General features: G+C 59.1%; 1 protein-coding gene across 3 annotated transcripts in view; it reads left to right on the top strand.

Moving 5' to 3' along the window:
- NFATC1 (nuclear factor of activated T cells 1) overlaps positions 1–17,781 on the top strand; it is a 102,630-nt gene that overhangs the window by 27,971 nt on the left and 56,878 nt on the right. For all 3 annotated transcript variants that reach the window (XM_057526759.1, XM_057526761.1, XM_057526760.1), the window contains exons 3-4: positions 3,508–3,667; positions 15,860–16,062. In XM_057526759.1, the coding sequence (XP_057382742.1) occupies positions 3,508–3,667; positions 15,860–16,062 (363 nt within the window). The remainder of the gene's footprint in view (positions 1–3,507; positions 3,668–15,859; positions 16,063–17,781) is intronic.

The raw sequence follows: 17,781 nt of genomic DNA, 5'->3' as shown, positions 1-17,781 counted from the left end.
AGATTCGAATTTAACCGTGTGTTGTCTTGGCTGCATTGAGTGTGACTTCTTAAAAAATCAAATTAAGATGGAGGTGAGTTTGAGGTTATTCAGCAGCCCTGGGCTGAGGCCATGAGAGAATTCTCCCCATGTGGTCCCCGTGGCGGCTCCTCTCCGGGTCGTTGGTGACCCCCAGGAATGACGCTCGGGCTGCAGGGCCCGTGAGGGGGTTGGGTTGGGACAGCGCAGCCGTGAATCACCGTCCTCGCAGCCGGGGCCGCCGCGTCTTGGAACATTCCTTCCAGTCTTAGGCCTTTTCTCTGAATCAGAGATACATTTACATTTTTTGTGGAGCTGCCAAATTCATGCTGAAAATTTCCAACCCAAAACAATAATTTTCATTGTCTATATTACAATATTTATTTTGTGGACCATTCTAACTTGAAACTGTGTGCACACTGTGTTGCTGGCTTTGTCCGTGATTCAGGAGCCAATTATTTCCCCAGATCTATTCTATCGTGTTCAAGTGCAGAACGGCTCAGAAGATGCTTGCCCCGCACGGACGGCGAGGGCTTGCACTTTCCGTCCTTCCTTTGCTTCTCTTTCCGTCGCACGCTCTCGTTTTTTAACTTCCTGGGAGTCAGATGAACCTAACTTTTATTTTGTTTTTCATTTGTTTCTTTTCTATTTACAGCAAAGGACAGTCTTTTCACTTAGATCAACAGTATGTGTAAGATAACAGAACAGATTAGTACGTTGGATGTTCTAAACGGAGACGTGGTCCCCTCTGGGCGGGGTGTGCTGAGCTGGGCAGTTTGTCTGGGGGTCGGGGAGCAGCTCCCGTAAGATGCCAGTTACCGAGGGCCGACCTCGCGCTCGAAGCCCGTGGCTCGCTGGTCCTTCGTCCTGGCGGTGTGGCCGCATGTGTCGCTGATAACCACGTCAAGAAAGTGCTCTGAGCAGCACAGCCCAGGAGACTGCCAAACGCATCACAGAGCTTTGCCCACCAGCAAAGCTCCCATTCGATTGCTGTTTAGCGTTTCTCAGAAGCCACCTGGCATTTTGGAGGGGGCAGGGGGCTCCTGCGACCAGCCTGTGACTTGGGCGTTTCTCTTGTCTGGGCATCTCGGAGTCTCCGCGCACACACGTGTCCGTCCCATTCTTCTTGATCACATCGTCTTGAGTTTTCCGAGGCTATACTTAGAACCGGGGGGCGGGGGGCATCGTGTTGACGTGGAATCAAAATGTAGACAGCAGACGGGGGCCTGGGGTGTGGGCAATGAGCAGTCCCACCACCTGCGGTCTCCCTTCCTGAAGAAATCTGGGTTTAGGTTGGCCGTTGAATAGAGGGTTTTCAAGTGCAAGTTGGTCCTGGAATCTGACACGTAGTCTGGAGGAGGGACTTCCCAGGGTTGGAAGGCCTCCCATGCAGACGGTGATTTTAGGGCCCAGCAGGGTGGACACGGGCTGAGGGACACACTCCAAAGCGGCCTCCGTGCCTGCATGGAGGTCCTGGTCCCCGGGGGTCGCTGGTCTGCCCCACCTCCGCCGGCGTCTGACTGTTGGACAGGCCCACTTCACTGTATCTGGGGCGGATTCCAGTTAGGATTTTAAATTTCTCGACGCATCGACACAGATGCAGCCTCTTCTCACGTTAGAGCCTTTGATTTGCTGCTCGAAGGTCGCGCTCAGGCCCACTGGGAGGCCCGTCCGCCCGGGTGGCATCGGGGCTGGCGGTGCCCCTGGGACCCAGTGAAGACTTAGAGTGGGATGTGGTGTGCGCGGCCTGCGTCCCGCCAGGCTCTCGGCACCAACGCGTGCTCTCAGAGGAGCCCAGCGGGCGGGGCTGCAGAACCCGAGGGTACACAGGGCGCCCGCCAAGCTGACTCAGCAGGAACTGCACGTGCGTGGCGAGATGATTCCGTTTCTACCGTCACTAGAAAACCACGAATGCCCTGAAGTATACTGTCCTTTCCAGGAGTATTTTGCACGTTTTTTAGAAATTACATGTTTGATTACAATTCAAGCTGATTTCTGGGCTTTTTCTCCTTTCAGAAAATACCTTTATTCTATCTATTGTTTTGTGTTTTAAAACTCACCCCTGATTCATAGTCTGAGATGAGGCGGAGCAGCTGGGGGACGTCTCAGGGAAGCAGTGGACCGACTCCTTCCAGGCTGAAACGCCACGAGCACCACGTCCGTGTGTCTGGGCCTCTAAACAAAACCCACCCTTCCCAGCCACCTGTCCCAAACAAGCCGCCAGCACGCACGGTGTGTCTGCTGCGTGCGCGGAAACGGACACACCAGCGACAGGCGGAGCAGGGCGAGGGGACAATGGCGCCCGGACGGTGGAGACTCCGGGAGCGAAGGCACCTTTGGGGCTGTGTGTGGAGGGCGAGACCTGGGCACCTCCCGTCCACCTCTGCGGGGGCAGGGTGTCCCCACACTGCTCCCGCCCTGCACCCCTCCTGGCCGGCCCAGGGTTGGCTTCCAGACACCTCTGAGGTCTGACGAGCAGCGTCTCTGTTGGGTCAGGTTCTGCATCTGAGAGGGGAGGGGGAGGGGCTGTCACCGTGGGGACCAAGAGCCACTGACCCCCACTGGGCTCTCGTTGTAGGAAGGCAGTGGGTGGACCGGGCCCCAGCTCCTGTGAGGACCTGGCGGCCTCTGCTTGCGGACTGTGGCTTTTTGGGGTCGGCCTTTTGTCTTTTTACAGGGCAGGACCCTGAAGCACGTTCTATAGGGAGAGCAGGACCTTTGGCCTCACGTGGACCTGGTTTCAGGTGGCACATGGCCTCCGTCTCCCGTCTGTACAGTGAGGCTGTCAGTGCCCCAGAGATCTGAGGTTGTCGTGGGCCTCGTGGACCCCTCAGGCAGGGCCCGGCTCACTCCCCTCTCCCCTCTTCAGCCTCCAAGTGACAAACCCGGCTTGCAAATCCGCCTTGGGCCCCAGGGCCGCTCCCTTGGTTCTGTGGCTCTTTGGCTGCAGCTCACTCGTGCCCTGGGTGGGCGGCTGCCCAGGTTTTCTGCACGGATCACGGGATGCAGGGGGCTGGGCGAGGTTGCTGCAAACCCGCCCTTTTATCAGGGGCCCGGCGGCATCCCCGACGGTTCACTTCTGCCCGCAGCCAGCGCGTGGGGCAGAGGGCATCGGGACCAGGCGGCCCAGTTCTCAGGCCGGGCTGATAGAACCGTGATTCTGAAAAGGTCTTTAATTCTGGAACCTGTCTTATTAGGGAGGTTAAATAATTTATAGGCCTATCGTGAAGGAAGGAGAATATTTTAAGGTCGTGTGGGAAAATGTTTCCATCTTATTCAAGAACCTTGTCATGAAGACCTGACAAGGCTCTGGGCGTCCATCACAACCAGGTTGCCATTGGCTGTGTCAGGCCATTATCCTTATTGATGGGAATTTCAGATGCAAGCCTGGCAGGATGTGTTGCCCCTCAGGGCCCCAGAGTCTTAGGTGGGTCTGTGGTCTGCGGGAGGCTGTGGCATGAATGTTTAATGCTCTGTGTTCCATTTCAGCCCGTCTCTCCCTGCCCTCGACTGGCAGCTGCCGTCACACTCAGGACCGTACGAGCTGAGGATCGAGGTGCAGCCCAAGTCCCACCACAGAGCTCATTACGAGACGGAGGGGAGCCGGGGGGCCGTGAAGGCATTGGCCGGAGGACACCCCAGTGTGCAGGTATCCACTCTGCTCTGACCCCAAGTCCTGTCCCTGCTGCGGGGGCAGCAGCTGGGGCTGGTTTCATCCAAAGGCCACTTTGCGGTAACAGCTAACAGCGCCTTTCATTTTCTGTCTTTTTTTTAAAAAAAATTCTCATCTCCCAACCAGTTTAGCTAAATATTTTATACACAGTCAAGTCCCAGTTTTCTCCTCAATACATATAATGGTACAATGAGAGTACCTGCTCTACCGTACTTGCTTCTGGAGCTCATAGATCAGCTGTAATCGTTACACCTGAGGTTCCTCTTTGGTGGAACTGCTTTGGGGGAGCAGGCGATACTCTGAAGATTGTGGGGGGGGGTGACCAGCCCGGCGGGGTTGGGAGGACTCCCCTGGATGGGGTTGACGGGGTGACAGCCTGGGCCTGGCGGGGTTGGGAGGACTCCCCTGGATGGGGTTGCCAGCAGGTCTTTATTCAACTAGGAGGCAGAACGGCTGTAGCTTTTGCTTGTGTTTCCTGGTGGGTAACTGAGGTGACCTCGGTACAGCCTGGCTATTGCTTTGTCCCGATGGACAATCCCCTTCATCCCCATGTGTCCCTGAGCAGTCATGTTTGACTCAGAAAAGATGGGAAAGAGAGAAAAGAGAAGCCACGGGGAGACAGTGTGTCCAAGAAGATGCCCTGGGCCACCTTGCGGGTCCATCTCGCCGCCTGGGTGGTGGCCAGTGGGCGGCGTGGGCTGCGGGGACTGGAGCCCCCCTCTGCCCGGCCCTCTGCTCAGAATTAACCCCTCCCCCAGCTCACAGATGGGGGCAGGTGGCAAGAGCGTGCAGCCCTGCTCTGCCCGCGGCCGCTGTTCCCCTCCTGCGTTGGCCGTGGCCGCCCACCTCCTGGGGCTGCTTCCCCACACGTGGCCACCATCCTTGCGGCACGTCTCCCCGCGGCCGTCAACAGAGCCTCGACCAAGGTCTCCTTGGGCCACGTTAAGATTTGTCCAAAGTGAAGTCCGTCTGCACGGCGGCTGCCTCTGGTTTGGGGTTTTCAGAGGCTACTTCTAACGACTCCATCCTTTCCTCTCTGAAGCCTTGGACCCTTTGAGGCGGTGGTTCCCCAAGTAAGCCTCCCCAGGGTCCCTTAGAGATGCGATTCTCTGGCCCACGCGCCCCACGGGGCCCCGGGTCTGCTCACCAGCCCCGGCACTGCAGTGCCGGCTGGGACCCGCCACTCTGCTCCTCAGCTGGGAACCCGAGGAGCGGGGACCTGCCGTGGGGGTCGGGGCCGGGGCGGCATCGGGGAGGGGCTGCTCCGGCCTCGCGGGGAGCCAGCGGGGCTCTGTCGGTGTGGCTTCGGGCGCCGCGCCCCAGCCTCACGCACCCCGGGGGAGATAGGTGTACTTGGCGTCAGAGTCAGCGTGTTCAGAGCTGGTGTCCAGGCCGCGCCCGGCATCCCAAACCTGTCGCCCTCCTCCAGCCCGGGAGATACACGTGAACTCGCAGACAGGCTGTCCTGCAGGCATTAGCATTTGGTCGTACGTGTCACCTCGTCAGCCCAACGTCTCCCAGCAAACCCCTCTGATGTGACCTGTGACTGTCCCCTTGGACGTGAGTTTGCCCTCTTGTCCTGGAACTGCAGCCGTACGGCGTTGATGGAGACGGTTCTCCCCCGTCTATCTACGCCCCCGCCTGTCCAACCCGCTCCCCAACCCTGTCATTTAGGGAATGGTGCAAGCTGGAAGGGGAAGCAGCAGGGCACCCCGTGTTTGTATTTGATTCCATTTAGATAAATAAAAATAAAGCTTGCGAGGGCAGGAGGGCACAGAGACAAGTGCTGGTCCGCCAACGCAGCAGTCAGGGCCTGGAGTTTGCGGGGTGACGTTAGGGCGACATCGGAGGCTGTGCGCTCGACGCCCATTAATAACCACTTGGTTGGCAGCTTGACTTGGGAAACGCAGAGCGGGCTCAGCAGCGCCCAGCGGCTGGCCGCCCTTTCAGGTCCCCTCCCGGGCGGAGGCAGGTCGGATAATGCCTGCACTTAGCCAAGTCCGTAAACGGTGTTTAAGTCCCTTCCTGCTGCGGTTTCCACTGGAAGAAAGTGCGTTGCTGCTGAATGGAAAAGACATTACAAAGGTGAGGAAATAGGCTGTTCAATAAGGAGAAATGAAAATAAAGCAGCAGAGAAATAATGGCCAAAAGCCCCCGTTTCTTGTAAATTATATTGGCAAGGGGCGCTGGTCCTGGAGGGCAGGGAGCCTCGTGCCACGTGGACACTTCTGTCGTGAGACGCAAAGCGCAGGACTGAGGCCCTGAGTGAGGGCCGTCCCTGTCCTTGGCCTGGTGGCTGTGGTCCTGGGGACGAGGGCTTGCCCCGCCTCTTCTGGGAGCACAAGGAGCCCCCACCCTGCGGGGTCACAGCGCCGCGCTCCTGTGCCCACCGGTCAGGTGGCTTGGGCACAGGGTGGTGGTAGTCTTTCAGTGTAGACGAGATGGAGAGGATTGAGACTTGTGGAAGAATTCTGAAACTTGAAACCGCATTGAAAATATCTTAAGAGTGAATCCTCCAAAATTATTTCGAGTTCAGTGATGGCAGGATGGGAGAGGCTGCTTCTGGGTTTAAGCAGAATGAGGGCCCCTCCCCCTTGCCACACAGCTGAACCGCGAGAGGAAACCAGGCCCGGCAGAAATGTCCGCCTCTGTCAGCATTCCTCCTGCAAGACGGTTAGTCCTGGAGAGTTCTCTGATCTCTCTGCAGTAGAGGGTGTCTGTGTGCAAGGTGAGGTAGGCAGGTAAAAAGAGGGGCTTTGGGGTTTGTTTTCTTTTTCAGTTAGTGGAGCACAGGCTGGATAAAAATAGAATTTGCACATAATTATAAAACAGATGAAAACAGAAAACTCTCTCAGTTGCCGTGAAAGCCCAGTAACCACAGAGTTTTATTCTGCGCCGTGAGCTATTTTAGCTCATCCTCCGACACCAGCGGCTTCTCGGAGCCTCGGCCGCAGGCCGATCCACGTGTTGGGGAGACAGCCGCCCCCACTGGCCGTTCTGCGGTCGCTGGTCGGAGGGAAGCCAGGTGTCGGTTCCGGGGCACCCAGGCTGTCCCTCGGAGCCGCTGTCACATGGAGCTCAGAGGAGGCCAGTGGTCGTGGGGACCGCACCAGGGGCTGTTGCTGCCCTCCTAGGACAGCCAGCTCATCGACTTGCTTCTGCATGCCCAGGCTTGTCGTGAAGTCGGGGGCAGTGGCCTTGTGTAGCGCAGAGGCCCTGCCAGGCCCAGGGAGGACTCCTGCATTTCCTGAGCATCCAAGACGCAGCGGGAGCTGCCTCCACCCCGCGGCCCCCTCCTCTGAGTCTAGGAGACGCGACGAAATGCAGAACCTTCTCTCCAGGCAGAATCAGACTGAAATTTCAGAATAGGAAAGGACTTTGCATTCACGTGGTCTTGTCCCCCGTTTTCATTTGGGGACACAGATGCGTAGGGGGCTCGCCCAGCATCGTTCGGGGGCTGGTGCCGGGAGTGAGCGTTCCAGACTGTCCACCACCCAGACTCTCCAGAGTCCTTGACGGCCCTGGCGGGTGTGCCCGGCGGGTGCGTCTGGGCCCCCGAGGCTGCTGTGACGGCCCTGTCGGGTGCTGGCTCCCCTCCCCCGCGGGCTGGAGCTGGGTGGGTGCGGCCGTCCTCCATGAGGCCCCCGGCTCCGGCGGCGGGTGTGCGTGTGACGCGGCCACGGCGAGCGCCAGGGGCCCCGGGGTCTGCGCTGGCCTTTGCTGACTTTGTAATGATGGGACCAGGGAGGAAGGCAGTGTGGGTTTCCCTGAACTTTACAATCGTGCCTTTTCCCCTACTGCCAAAGGATTCAGACACACGTAGAATCCTCCTGGGCGGGAGGCGTCCAGCTGGGGGCAGGGTGGGGTGTCCTGGCTCCCAGCGCCCGGGGCCCCTCACGTCCTCGGTCCAGACCTTCTGCCACCAGCGCCCCGGGTGTGTGTGTAAATCCCTGGGCCGCTGGCTTAAGATGCAGGAGCCCCGGGAGCTTCCAACGGGGATGCAAAGGCCTTTTCCGGCGGTGCCAGCCAGCAGGACAGAGCGACCCGGAGCAATCGGAGCTGGTGCTGCACACCGCTGTTCTGTGTCTCCTGAGCGGCAGGGCTCGCACCGACTGTCCGGCGGGATGACTGCTGGGCCCCTCCTGGCCTCCTCGGCCCGTTGGTCTGCTCGTGGGCGAGGGTCTCTGGGGGCGGCGGCCCCTCCACCCCGGGGGCCGGGTGTTCTGGGGGCGTCTGGGGGCCCTCCCTTCTGTCCAGCCTCCCAGCCCGTCCCGCTCACACCCCGCCCCGCGTCTGCGCTCGGCGCCCGGACGGCAGCCTTAGCTCTTCCCCGCCGTTGCCGTCAGTGGGTCTGGGCTGAGGAGGGAGATTCCCCCACCTTCTCCCTGGGGAGGGAGAGCGGAGGGCGTCGTCGGGCTGCGTGGAGTTTGCCTTTCCAGTGTCTTTGCTGATAACTCGGGGTACGCGTCCCCAGAGGGGTCCCTGGGTCCCCGTGTTCCCTCTCCCTCCCAAGAGGAAACTGCAGCTCCAGGAGGCCGATTCTGTCCACTTCGCTTTTCTTTCCTGCTCTGTCCCCGTCTCCCTTCTACCCTCCTGGGCTGTTGTCCAGGCCTGGCCGTCCCTCCTCCCTGCCCGCTGCGCTGCATCCCTGATGCCTGGTCCCCGTCCCGAGAACAGAGGTCCCTTCCGGGAAGGTCCCCGGTTCCTGCCGCCCCGTGGGGGCTGGGGGAGTGAGCTGGGGGTCGTCACGATCTCTGACCCAGGGGTCAAAGGATGAAGCTCTGTTTACCCAGTTACCAAAATAACCTGCTCGATAGCATCTAGCCCATCACACAGGAGGCCAGGCCTGTGTGAATAATTAATAGGTTGCAGAAACGTGAGACTCGGTGGAGGCCTGTCAATTCCTAAACAGCACTTTAGGTTTGTAATTTGTGTTCCTGTCAGTTATGAGTGACCAGTGTAACCCCTGTCCGGCCGGGTGGCTGGCGGGGGGATGCGGGGACCACCCTGGCCCAGGCAGTGGGGACCGGGAGGCTGGGCTGGCCCAAGGCAGGGTCCTGGCCCCGGCCTCGTGCCCTGCGTGGTGCAGGGGCCTCTCTTTAGGGTGGTCGGCTTTGAGGCTCAGGTTTGCCCCCATAGACCAGGACAGGTATTTTTCTATTATGTACGACGTTTGAGCTGACACCGAGGAAGGAACACACCAGGAACCAGTCATTCTTTCCAGATCGTTACAGTCAGCCAGTCGGCTGTTATCACTTTTCATTTCCTGTAGCACCCCGCACCCCTGGGTCCAGAAGCATCAGCATTTCAAGAAACAGGCTTCCTGGGGGTGTCTGAATACTGCAGACAAACAGCAGTGCTTGCTTTTATCTGGTGTCCACGGCATGCTCTGTTTTACCCAAAGCTTCACTCCATTTTTTCTTATGGAAACCGGATTGAGACGGGATCGTTAACCTGGAAGCCAAGGTTTTCACAAAAGCCAGAGAAACCGATGCTAGTGGAAGAAATTCCTTGGGCCCAGGGAGGAGCTGAGGGCCAGAGCTCCCCGATAGCAGCAGCCTTGCTCCAGCCCAGACCCCACCCACCACCCCGGGAGCTGAGACAGCGCGCGGACGCAGGTCTGGCCCTAGCCCGGACCCTGGTCGTCTGGCAGCCAAACGCCGCTGACCTGCCCGTGGGGCGGATTAATCTTTTATGCGGCAGCTGCCCTCTGCTCTTCCAGCAGCATCTGGGCAGGTGGCCGTTTCCTTCTGGGCCGGCCGCGCACAGAGGCCTGGACAGTCTCACTCTTTGTAGACACACCTGTGCCGCGGGAGCTGCTGCCATTGTTCCCGCGACACAGTGGGCTCTGCGGAAGCTCAGGGCACCGAGCCGGGGCGGGGGGGGGTTGCCATTTATGTTCCTCCCAAAGCAAAGAGGTGCCTGTGCCTGCGTGGTCTTGGTAAGGGTGTTCAGTGGAGTCGCGCCGTGTCAGCACGAGAATGCAGTGAAGTTGCCAGTAATAATAATAGGAAAGATAGCTGGGATTTTGTTGCTGTCTGCTGACACACGGCACAGACACTCGGTCTCAGGTACGGCACATTGGTTTTTAAACACCTGTTTTAGAGTTTCATTGGCCAGCAGAACTGAGGCCAGCGCAGTTCAAGTTTTCCTGCAGCCGATACAGTCACTGGGGGATAAAGTCCGCGAGTAGCTCAGCAGTGGAAACCTTTTCAGAGCAATAAACAATATCGTCAGCCTCCAAAAGTCTTCTAATTCAAAAGCTTTGGCTTCTGTGTTCCAGGCTGCGGAAATTTTAGAATAAAAGTCGCTTCGGGCACAGAACCTCTGATGATTGTCCATAATTCTGCTATGGTTTCTGCATTATCCCAGGAGGTTTTCCTGGTGTCTTTTGAGGACAGAGCCGTGTGCCGGACCGTTTCAGTTCAGAGCTATGCGTCTGCACCCTGGCCCCATCGCAGCTGTCAGAACACTCACACGCGGTGCAGGTGGGAGGGGGGCGGGTGCCAGACGGTGTAACGGAGATAATGGTGAGAAACCACCGTCTTTGATAAAAATGACAAAATAGGGAAATCTGTGGCCCTGGCCGGCCCTCCCCTCTGACCGGGGCTCCATGGTCTCCTGGGGGCCACACCACGGGCGGCTGAGTCACGCATGCCCAGTACCCTCGGCTGGGGGGTGGCCCGGTGGGAGATCCCCGCTCCGTTTGCCTCGGGGCCGGGTCTCCCTCCCGCTGGCAGTCCCCGGCCTGCTGCCCCGTGCAGAGCCCTGTGCTTCGTCTTCGGGCCAAGCTCTCCGCAGGGAGGGCCTTCCGGGTGTCGTCCTCCTGGGGCACCGCCCAGCACAGGGACGTAGGGAGGTGCACCCGCTGCGCAGCCTGCCCTCCGTGGGCAGGAAGAGGACGAGAGCCACGGAGGCCGCGCCAGCCCGAGCTCTGGGGCCCGGTTGGCAGGTGGATGGCTTCGAGCCGCGACCGCGTGTCCAGGTCCCCCTGGCCACCCCTTCTCCTGCTGTGCGTTGCAGACGGCTCTGTCTCTGGGGGGCGCTCTGGGTTGGGGGGGTGCTGGCCCCCTGAGCGCTGCCCTGCCCAGCACGCAGCTGGGAAGCCGCGAGCACCCCGCCTGCACACTCAAGGGTGGGGCGGCGCCGTCTCGCCGAGCCGGGCCTCCCGTCTCCTTCTCCTCCACGGGACGCTGGGCTCTGGTCAGCACAGGTGGCCGGCTCGGCCCTGCTGTGGGCCAGGCCCTGCCCAGCGGGACTCATGATGGTGGCCGTGGCGGCCGTCCCCTCAGCAGCAGCAGGTGCCCGGGCAGGGCTGGCCCCACGGCAGGCCGGTGACCGTCGCGTGGACGTGTGGGTGTCTGGAAGGCAGTGCCCTCGGCCCGCACAGCGCCGCCGTCAGCCCTCGTCCGGGCTCTGCCCGAGGCCGCCCTTTGGGTGCTGGTGATAAACACCAAGGGCCAGGCCCTCTGCCCGCCCCGTAGGCCTGGGGGGTGGCCACTGCCCCCGTCCGTCGTGCAGTGTTTCAAGTGAGTTCAGAGAGGCCGTCCCGGGGAAGGAGGGCTCGGGAGCACAGCCTTGGCCCTGCCCGCCTGAGGTCTGGTCTGCTGTGAGCTGACCGCATGCCCTGGGCCTGTCCTCCCTCCCGGGCCGTGGGGGGCAGGGGGCGCCCTGTGGGGAAAGCTCTCCTGTGGTTTTGGAGACCGAAAGCTCACACGACGCAGTCTCTTAAGTTAATCCAGTACTGGGAAAATTGGGGTTGAAAAAAGTGGAACCAGCTTGTGAGCTGGATTTTTTCCTTCCTGCAGAGTTCCTTTGGGTATTGTGTAAAGATGCAAATTTTACATCTGGGTTAAATGCATGATTTCCCTTTAAATTGCCTGCTGCGCTGGGCACAAGGATCTCTTGCTCGGTGTATGTTTGTACCATCTCGAAACTTAGTGGAAAGTAATTTCCCTCAATTAACTGGTCCTTTGTACGACGCTCCTGCCACTGTGGGCTTGCGCTGTGGGAATTTCAGCACCGAGTAAATTTGGCCTCAGTCATTCCCTCCGCCCGTCATCCTGCCGTGCAAGTGGGAGGTGAGCATAGCAGCTAAAACCAAACATTTTTATGTGTAGGAAACTCACCAGGCCTTACACCTTGAAAATGGAATAGCACATTTTGTTTAGTTTAGGTTGAAGCAAAGAGAGGTCATTGTTATGACAGGTAATTTTATAAATATTATTTTGACAGATAGTAGAACGTGCCAGGGGCAGAAAACCCATGCAGTGGAACATGTGAAGTATTTAAATTACTTCTCTTAAAATGAACTTCATGTTTTAAATAATAGATGTTTACCTTCCGGGTTAAACCTTAAATATTCCCATTTTCACTGAAATGGCATGTTTTTAAAAAGGCAAAGTTATTCCCACAGTCCGCTGCATCCTACGTGCCGTCAGAGCAGGGCCCCAGTGTGAGTCCCGTGGGATTTGAAGTTGTCATTTTCAAATCGTCTGACCCCGGCCAGGCCATGTGCCGGCCTGGGGGCTGGGAGGAATATACGCCTTGGCCACACAAGAGACAGTCTTAGCCAAAGACTCATTTACATATTCTTGTATTAAATGTCACAAAATGGAATACTAAGAGGCAAAATTTGTTTCTTCATCAGTCTCTGATTTTATTTTTACATTTCCTGTTTTAAAAATGTAGGTCAAGTCCAGCACAGAGTACAGGTTTCTTAGGAGGTTCGTTAAATTGGCAAAAGACTGGACTCACGCTCCCCAGCAGGGAGAAGTTGGGTGGACCCGGCAAGCTGGTCCTGGTTCCCCCCGCAACTGAACTCTGTGTGTGTAGAGATGCTCATGTGTCCACACAGGAAACAAGCTCTTCAGTTCAAACAGGAGCGGCGTCTTGTTTCTGCAGAATTAAGCCATGTTAGCAGGACCCACCTTGAAATGAGCGTCGGGAGCTGGGTGGTTCCTGGCGGGTTCTGTGTGACGGCCTTAGAGCAGGAAAGGCTCTGCACTGGCCTTGCGGGAGGCATGGCAGGCCAGGACGACAGCGAGTGGACGGGCAGGTCTCTCGGTAAACTTGATGCTTCCGCCAGTTCTCTGCTCGCCGTGGCCACTCGGGTTCAGCCCAGGCCTGAGACCGACTCCCCTCCTCTGTGTACATGCCCGTCAGACACTCATCTGGTCCATATGGGCCAGACACCTGTGGGTCAGGATGATGAAAGCTCGATTATTTTAATAGGAAAGAACCACTTTGAATATGAGCACATCCATGGGTGCTGGGAACCACGTCACAGATGAAAACGATAAAAATAGGGAGCCTGACGCATGAAACTCCTGCTGCCAGCCAGCCATCTTCCCAACCAGCTACAGAACTCCAGAGCAAGTCTGGAGAGCGTGTGTGTGTGTGTGTGTGTGTGTGTGCATGTGTGCGTGTGTCTGAGTGTGAATGTGCATGTGTGTCGGTGTGTGCTGCGTGTGCGTCCGTGCACACCTGTCCTACATGGAGCTCCTCCTCGTCTCCAGAAAATCTCCAGGGTGACGTTCAGAACCCCTGGGAGCCACTCCACAGCCTGCGACAAACACGGGCTGTTAAATATTAATCGGATGCTACAGAATGCTCCGGAGATGCCCACAGACACCGGACACCCGTGGTGAGCTCGTGTGGGGGCCTCAGCGCTGCTGGACGTTCACCTGAAGCTGTAAATTCATTCATCGGGGGCTGCGGTCCAGCAGTGGCCAGTCCTGGCTCATGGCCTGCTGTCTCCTGCCCACAGCTGCGGCACCATGCAGACCCCGTTGGCCGGGAGACGGGGCGGGGTGGAAGGAGCCGCTGACCCTGTGGGGACCCCGCCCTAATAAGGCGCTACCAGTGGCCTGGCGCCCAGGCACACCCTTCCCGGGGGCCCCAAGTGGGTGGCGCGCGGGCCCTGGCACCCTGCTTGCTGAGTGCCTGTGAGTCTCCCGTGAACGGCCTGTCATTGTCTGGGACTGTCTTCGGAGCTCTGAAAATTTACACGTGGCTTCATCTCGTACTTAAGTGGAGTCGGCGCAGTGCTGGGTCTTGGTCAGCGCGGCCTCGATGAACGGTTCGCTGCTGACTTGAGCCACACTGGGAACAGCAGGTGCTCGCTTCTCTGGGTTGAAGGGACACTTGTTCCCAAACGCAGGGACGGAGGAGAGCTCGGGGAGGCCGCAGTGGGGGGACGGGGCGGACGCTGCTATCAGGATGTCGTAGAAAGAAATGGAGAACCAGCCAGGGCAGCATAGAGTGAGTTCTCCGCAAGGAAGACAGTGGGCGGGACACCCAGGCCAGAGAAAGCGCTGAGCGCCCAGCACTGGACCTTCCAGCGAAATGCCGACTTATTCGTCTGGACGGAGCTTCAGCTTCCATTCTAACATCCCAACTTGGAAAAATGACCCGTAGAGACGGAAGCAGGATCTCGGTCACCGCGGTCAGCGGCAGCTGGACCAGAGGTTTCCCGTTTGTTCGGGTCACTGACGCATGCCCCTCTTGTGCTCCCTCGGTCACCTGGCAGCCTGGCCCTTTGCGCTGTGCCCCGGCCCCCTCCGTGTCCTGAGCCAGTGCGGCTTGGAAGGTCTTGGTCATCCAGCCTGAGCTTCTTCCCTGTGGGCTGTGAAGTGACCGTCAGGGCGCCTTCCCACAGGGCAGAGACGGAGCCCGGACGGGGCTCACGGGGCGCATGGACCCGACCACAACCCCACTGCGGGGCTGGTTCTTCCGTGGCTTCCGCTCGGCCGCAGGGCTGGGAAGGGCTCCTGACCCCCTGAGAATCCCGCGGGGGAGCAGGCGGGTCCGGGGCCTGCAGGTGGCCTCATTGACACTGCCGTTCCAGGGTCTCTGCTGCTGTGGAAGCAGTGACAGCGCTCTCGGGGACGGCACTAGTTTGGCCCATCAGACTGCGTTACAGTTGCTACCTGTTGTCAGAGCGGCTAAAATTAGTCCAGGGAGAACGTGACCACAACGCGAGAAGCCGCACAGCTGTGCTGACTGAGCCTTTCCGCTCGTGGGGCTGACCCTCCCGCGGGGGTCCTGCGTCGGGACCCCTGGGGGCTCTGGCTGGACGCAGGTCGCCTGCCTCTGCAGGAGGAGGGGCTGAGCCGCAGGGGTCCAGTGGAAGCTGCCTGCTTGCTTCAGGATTTGCCTCTTGAGCACAGTCAGCTGTGACCTGGACGGAAAAGGCGAGTCAAGTTCAGTTCTGAAGAGGACTCACCCTGAGGGAGGCAGCAGCTGGAGGTGCAGGGGCACGAGGAGGGCTCCAACTTGCGCCCATGGTGGTCGGCCCGGCGGCGGCCGGTGTCGCTCCTGAAATGCGGGACCAGCGCTCTCCCGTGGGCTTCTCGTGCACGATGGGCTCGTTCCGGTTCTGGGGCCCGAGTCTCACTGGGTTTCGTGCCCACACACAGTGTCTTCAAGACCGTGCGCCCAGCCGGCCGGCCCACACGATCGGAACGGCCACGCGCGGCCCCCGCCACCCCCCGTGTTGGGTCTGATGCTGGTGGCAGACGGGCCACGAGCTGGGGCTCCCCGCAGCCGGGCCAGGGGCGCCTGCAACGGGCACCAGGCCAGCGCGTAGCCACCGCCTGCCAAGCCAGGCGAAAAAGGGCCGATGCTGTTGGTGTCTTGTTTGCAAGCATCCTGCTTGCTGCTTCGGACTGGACTGAGCAGGGGAAAGTGGATGGCGTCCTCTTGGGCGAGTGTCTGCGTTCATCAGGGGAGGCTTGTGCGGAGGGCTTGGCACGGGCCCAGCTTCGGGTGGGGCCCCACGAGCTGCTGTGTCGCCCGCGCGTGGGCAGAGGGGTGGCCTAAGGAGGAGGCAGTGGCCCGGAGGGACCGGCTCTGCTTCCCATCTGCCCCTCCTGCGGGTCCCCGTCGCTGCCTCGGGCACGGGGCACGTGTGCTCCTGGGATGCAGGTACACGCGTGCAGGTGTGCACTGCACGTCTGTGTGCGTGTGTCCCAGCGTGGGCAGCCGAGTGTTCAGAACCGACTGTGGAGCAGAGGCCCCAGACTTCGGGGCACGAGGCGCAGGAGGGGCGGGGGGGAACCAGCCTCGGCCCGCGCACGCGCCCCTCTGCATCAGCCTCTGCGCGGGGAGCACGGTGGGTCCGGGCGTCGGCGCGGCGCTCACAGGCCTGTCCCCCTCTCTCCCCAGCTGCACGGCTACATGGAGAGCGAGCCGCTCACCCTGCAACTGTTCATCGGGACAGCGGACGACCGGCTGCTGAGGCCCCACGCCTTCTACCAGGTGCACCGGATCACCGGCAAGACCGTCTCCACCACCAGCCACGAGGCCATCCTCTCCAACACCAAGGTCCTGGAAATCCCGCTGCTGCCGGAGAACAACATGCGTGCGATGTAAGCCGCGGCCTCGGGGGCTCGGGGGGCGGGGGCGGGGGCGCGGGGGGGCGCTTGCACGCCTGCATCTCTCCCCACGTTTCCACAGCTCAGGGGCCCTGGGTGCCCTGGGCTTAACACCTCGGTAAACTTTACAAATATTTATGACAACGGATTTGTTTCTTCCTAGGGTTTCAGCCCCTGTGCATGTTGCCACTAAAACTAAGTATCTCAGTTCGCAGCTGTCAGTACTTCCTCCATGTGTGAACGTGGCACCCATTTATTTCTGTGACTGCTCTGTGGAAGTTAGAGCAATGGTTAAAAGGCAAACATTGAAACATTAAAGAGACCAGTATGTCTGGGTCGTATTTCCACTGAGGGTTTCTGCATCTCCGATGTGACCAGCTGGAATGTGCAGGTCAGATCTGACTCAGTAGTTTAGAGGTGAATTGGTTAACAAGCTGCAGGGTAATCTTCTCGTGTCCAAGAAGGGCCTGTGTTCGTGGCTTCCTGAACTGAGTGACTGCTGTGTGCATTTCACTCCTGAGCTGTGAATGCAGCAGAGAGAGGGGACACGGTTGTCCCACAGGACTTACCTTCTCCTGGGGGCCTCTGGGGCGGGGGACGTAAGGCAGGAATTCATTAGCACGGGGGGCCTGTTGGAGAGTTCAGGGACGAGTGTCTGCGGGGGGTGGCACGGAAGCCGAGAGCTGACCCTGCAGGAAGGCAGCAAGTGCAAAGGCCCCAAGGCAGGAGTGAGTTTGGGGCATCTGTGGGGTAGCGAGGAGCCCAGGGCTGTGGCGGATGAGGGAGAGGGTGCGGAAGCCACATCGTGTAGAGCTTTGTGTGGGATTTTGATAAGTTATTTGTAACTCATAAACCCTCTAAGTCAAAAACAAAGGGAGGGACTTCCCTGGTGGCGCAGTGGTTGAGAATCTGCCTGCCAATGCAGGGGACACGGGTTCAAGCCCTGGTCCGGGAAGATCCCACATGCCGCGGAGCAACTAAGCCCGTGAGCCACAACTACTGAGCCCGTGAGCCACAACTACTGAGCCCACGCACTGCAACTACTGAAGCCCACACGCCTAGAGCCTGTGCTCACAACAAAAAAAAAAAAAAGAAAAGAAAGGGAAGGCCTTCTGGCCATGTTGGCTTTTCATGGATTTGGGGGAATTCATTCTAAATCCTTGGGTTTGCTTCAAGAGCTGTAATCACAGTTCCCTTGGACCAGGGCAGATGGTTTGAGAGAACTGCTGGTTCCTTCAGCGGCAGCTGTTCCTTCCGTGGCTGCATTTACCAAAATACCATCCAACCCAGAGACGGTGTAGACACCACGGGACCGGGACTGGCCCGGGCTCCAGAGCCAGGGCTTCCCTGCTGCTGCTCCGGGCTGGGCTATGGTCCTGACCTAGACGCATCATGCGGCCTCATGTCCTTAGCTTCTGACAGAGGGAAAGGGCTGGTTTCCATCTGATGAATGACGCCTGGATTGTTCTGCTGGAGTCTGGTGTTGAATGGAACTGTTAAGTTAAATGAAATTAAGTGAAATCATATGAGGCCCTAGAAGACTCAGGATCCTGAATTAAGGGGGACGCTGCCAGAATCTTAAGTGGAAGGAGGTTTTCGGAGCCGCCGGGGAAACCTTCTTTGGACGCCGTGTCCTGCTCTGGGGCGTCCACGTGAGCCCAGGGCAGTGGGGCTGGGGCTTCTGGAGCCCTGAGCATGTGGCAGCTCTGCCTG

This window comes from Balaenoptera acutorostrata, chromosome 13, assembly GCF_949987535.1.
Source record: "Balaenoptera acutorostrata chromosome 13, mBalAcu1.1, whole genome shotgun sequence".
Lineage (NCBI taxonomy): Eukaryota > Metazoa > Chordata > Mammalia > Artiodactyla > Balaenopteridae > Balaenoptera > Balaenoptera acutorostrata.
This window is presented reverse-complemented; position numbering and strand designations above follow the sequence as displayed.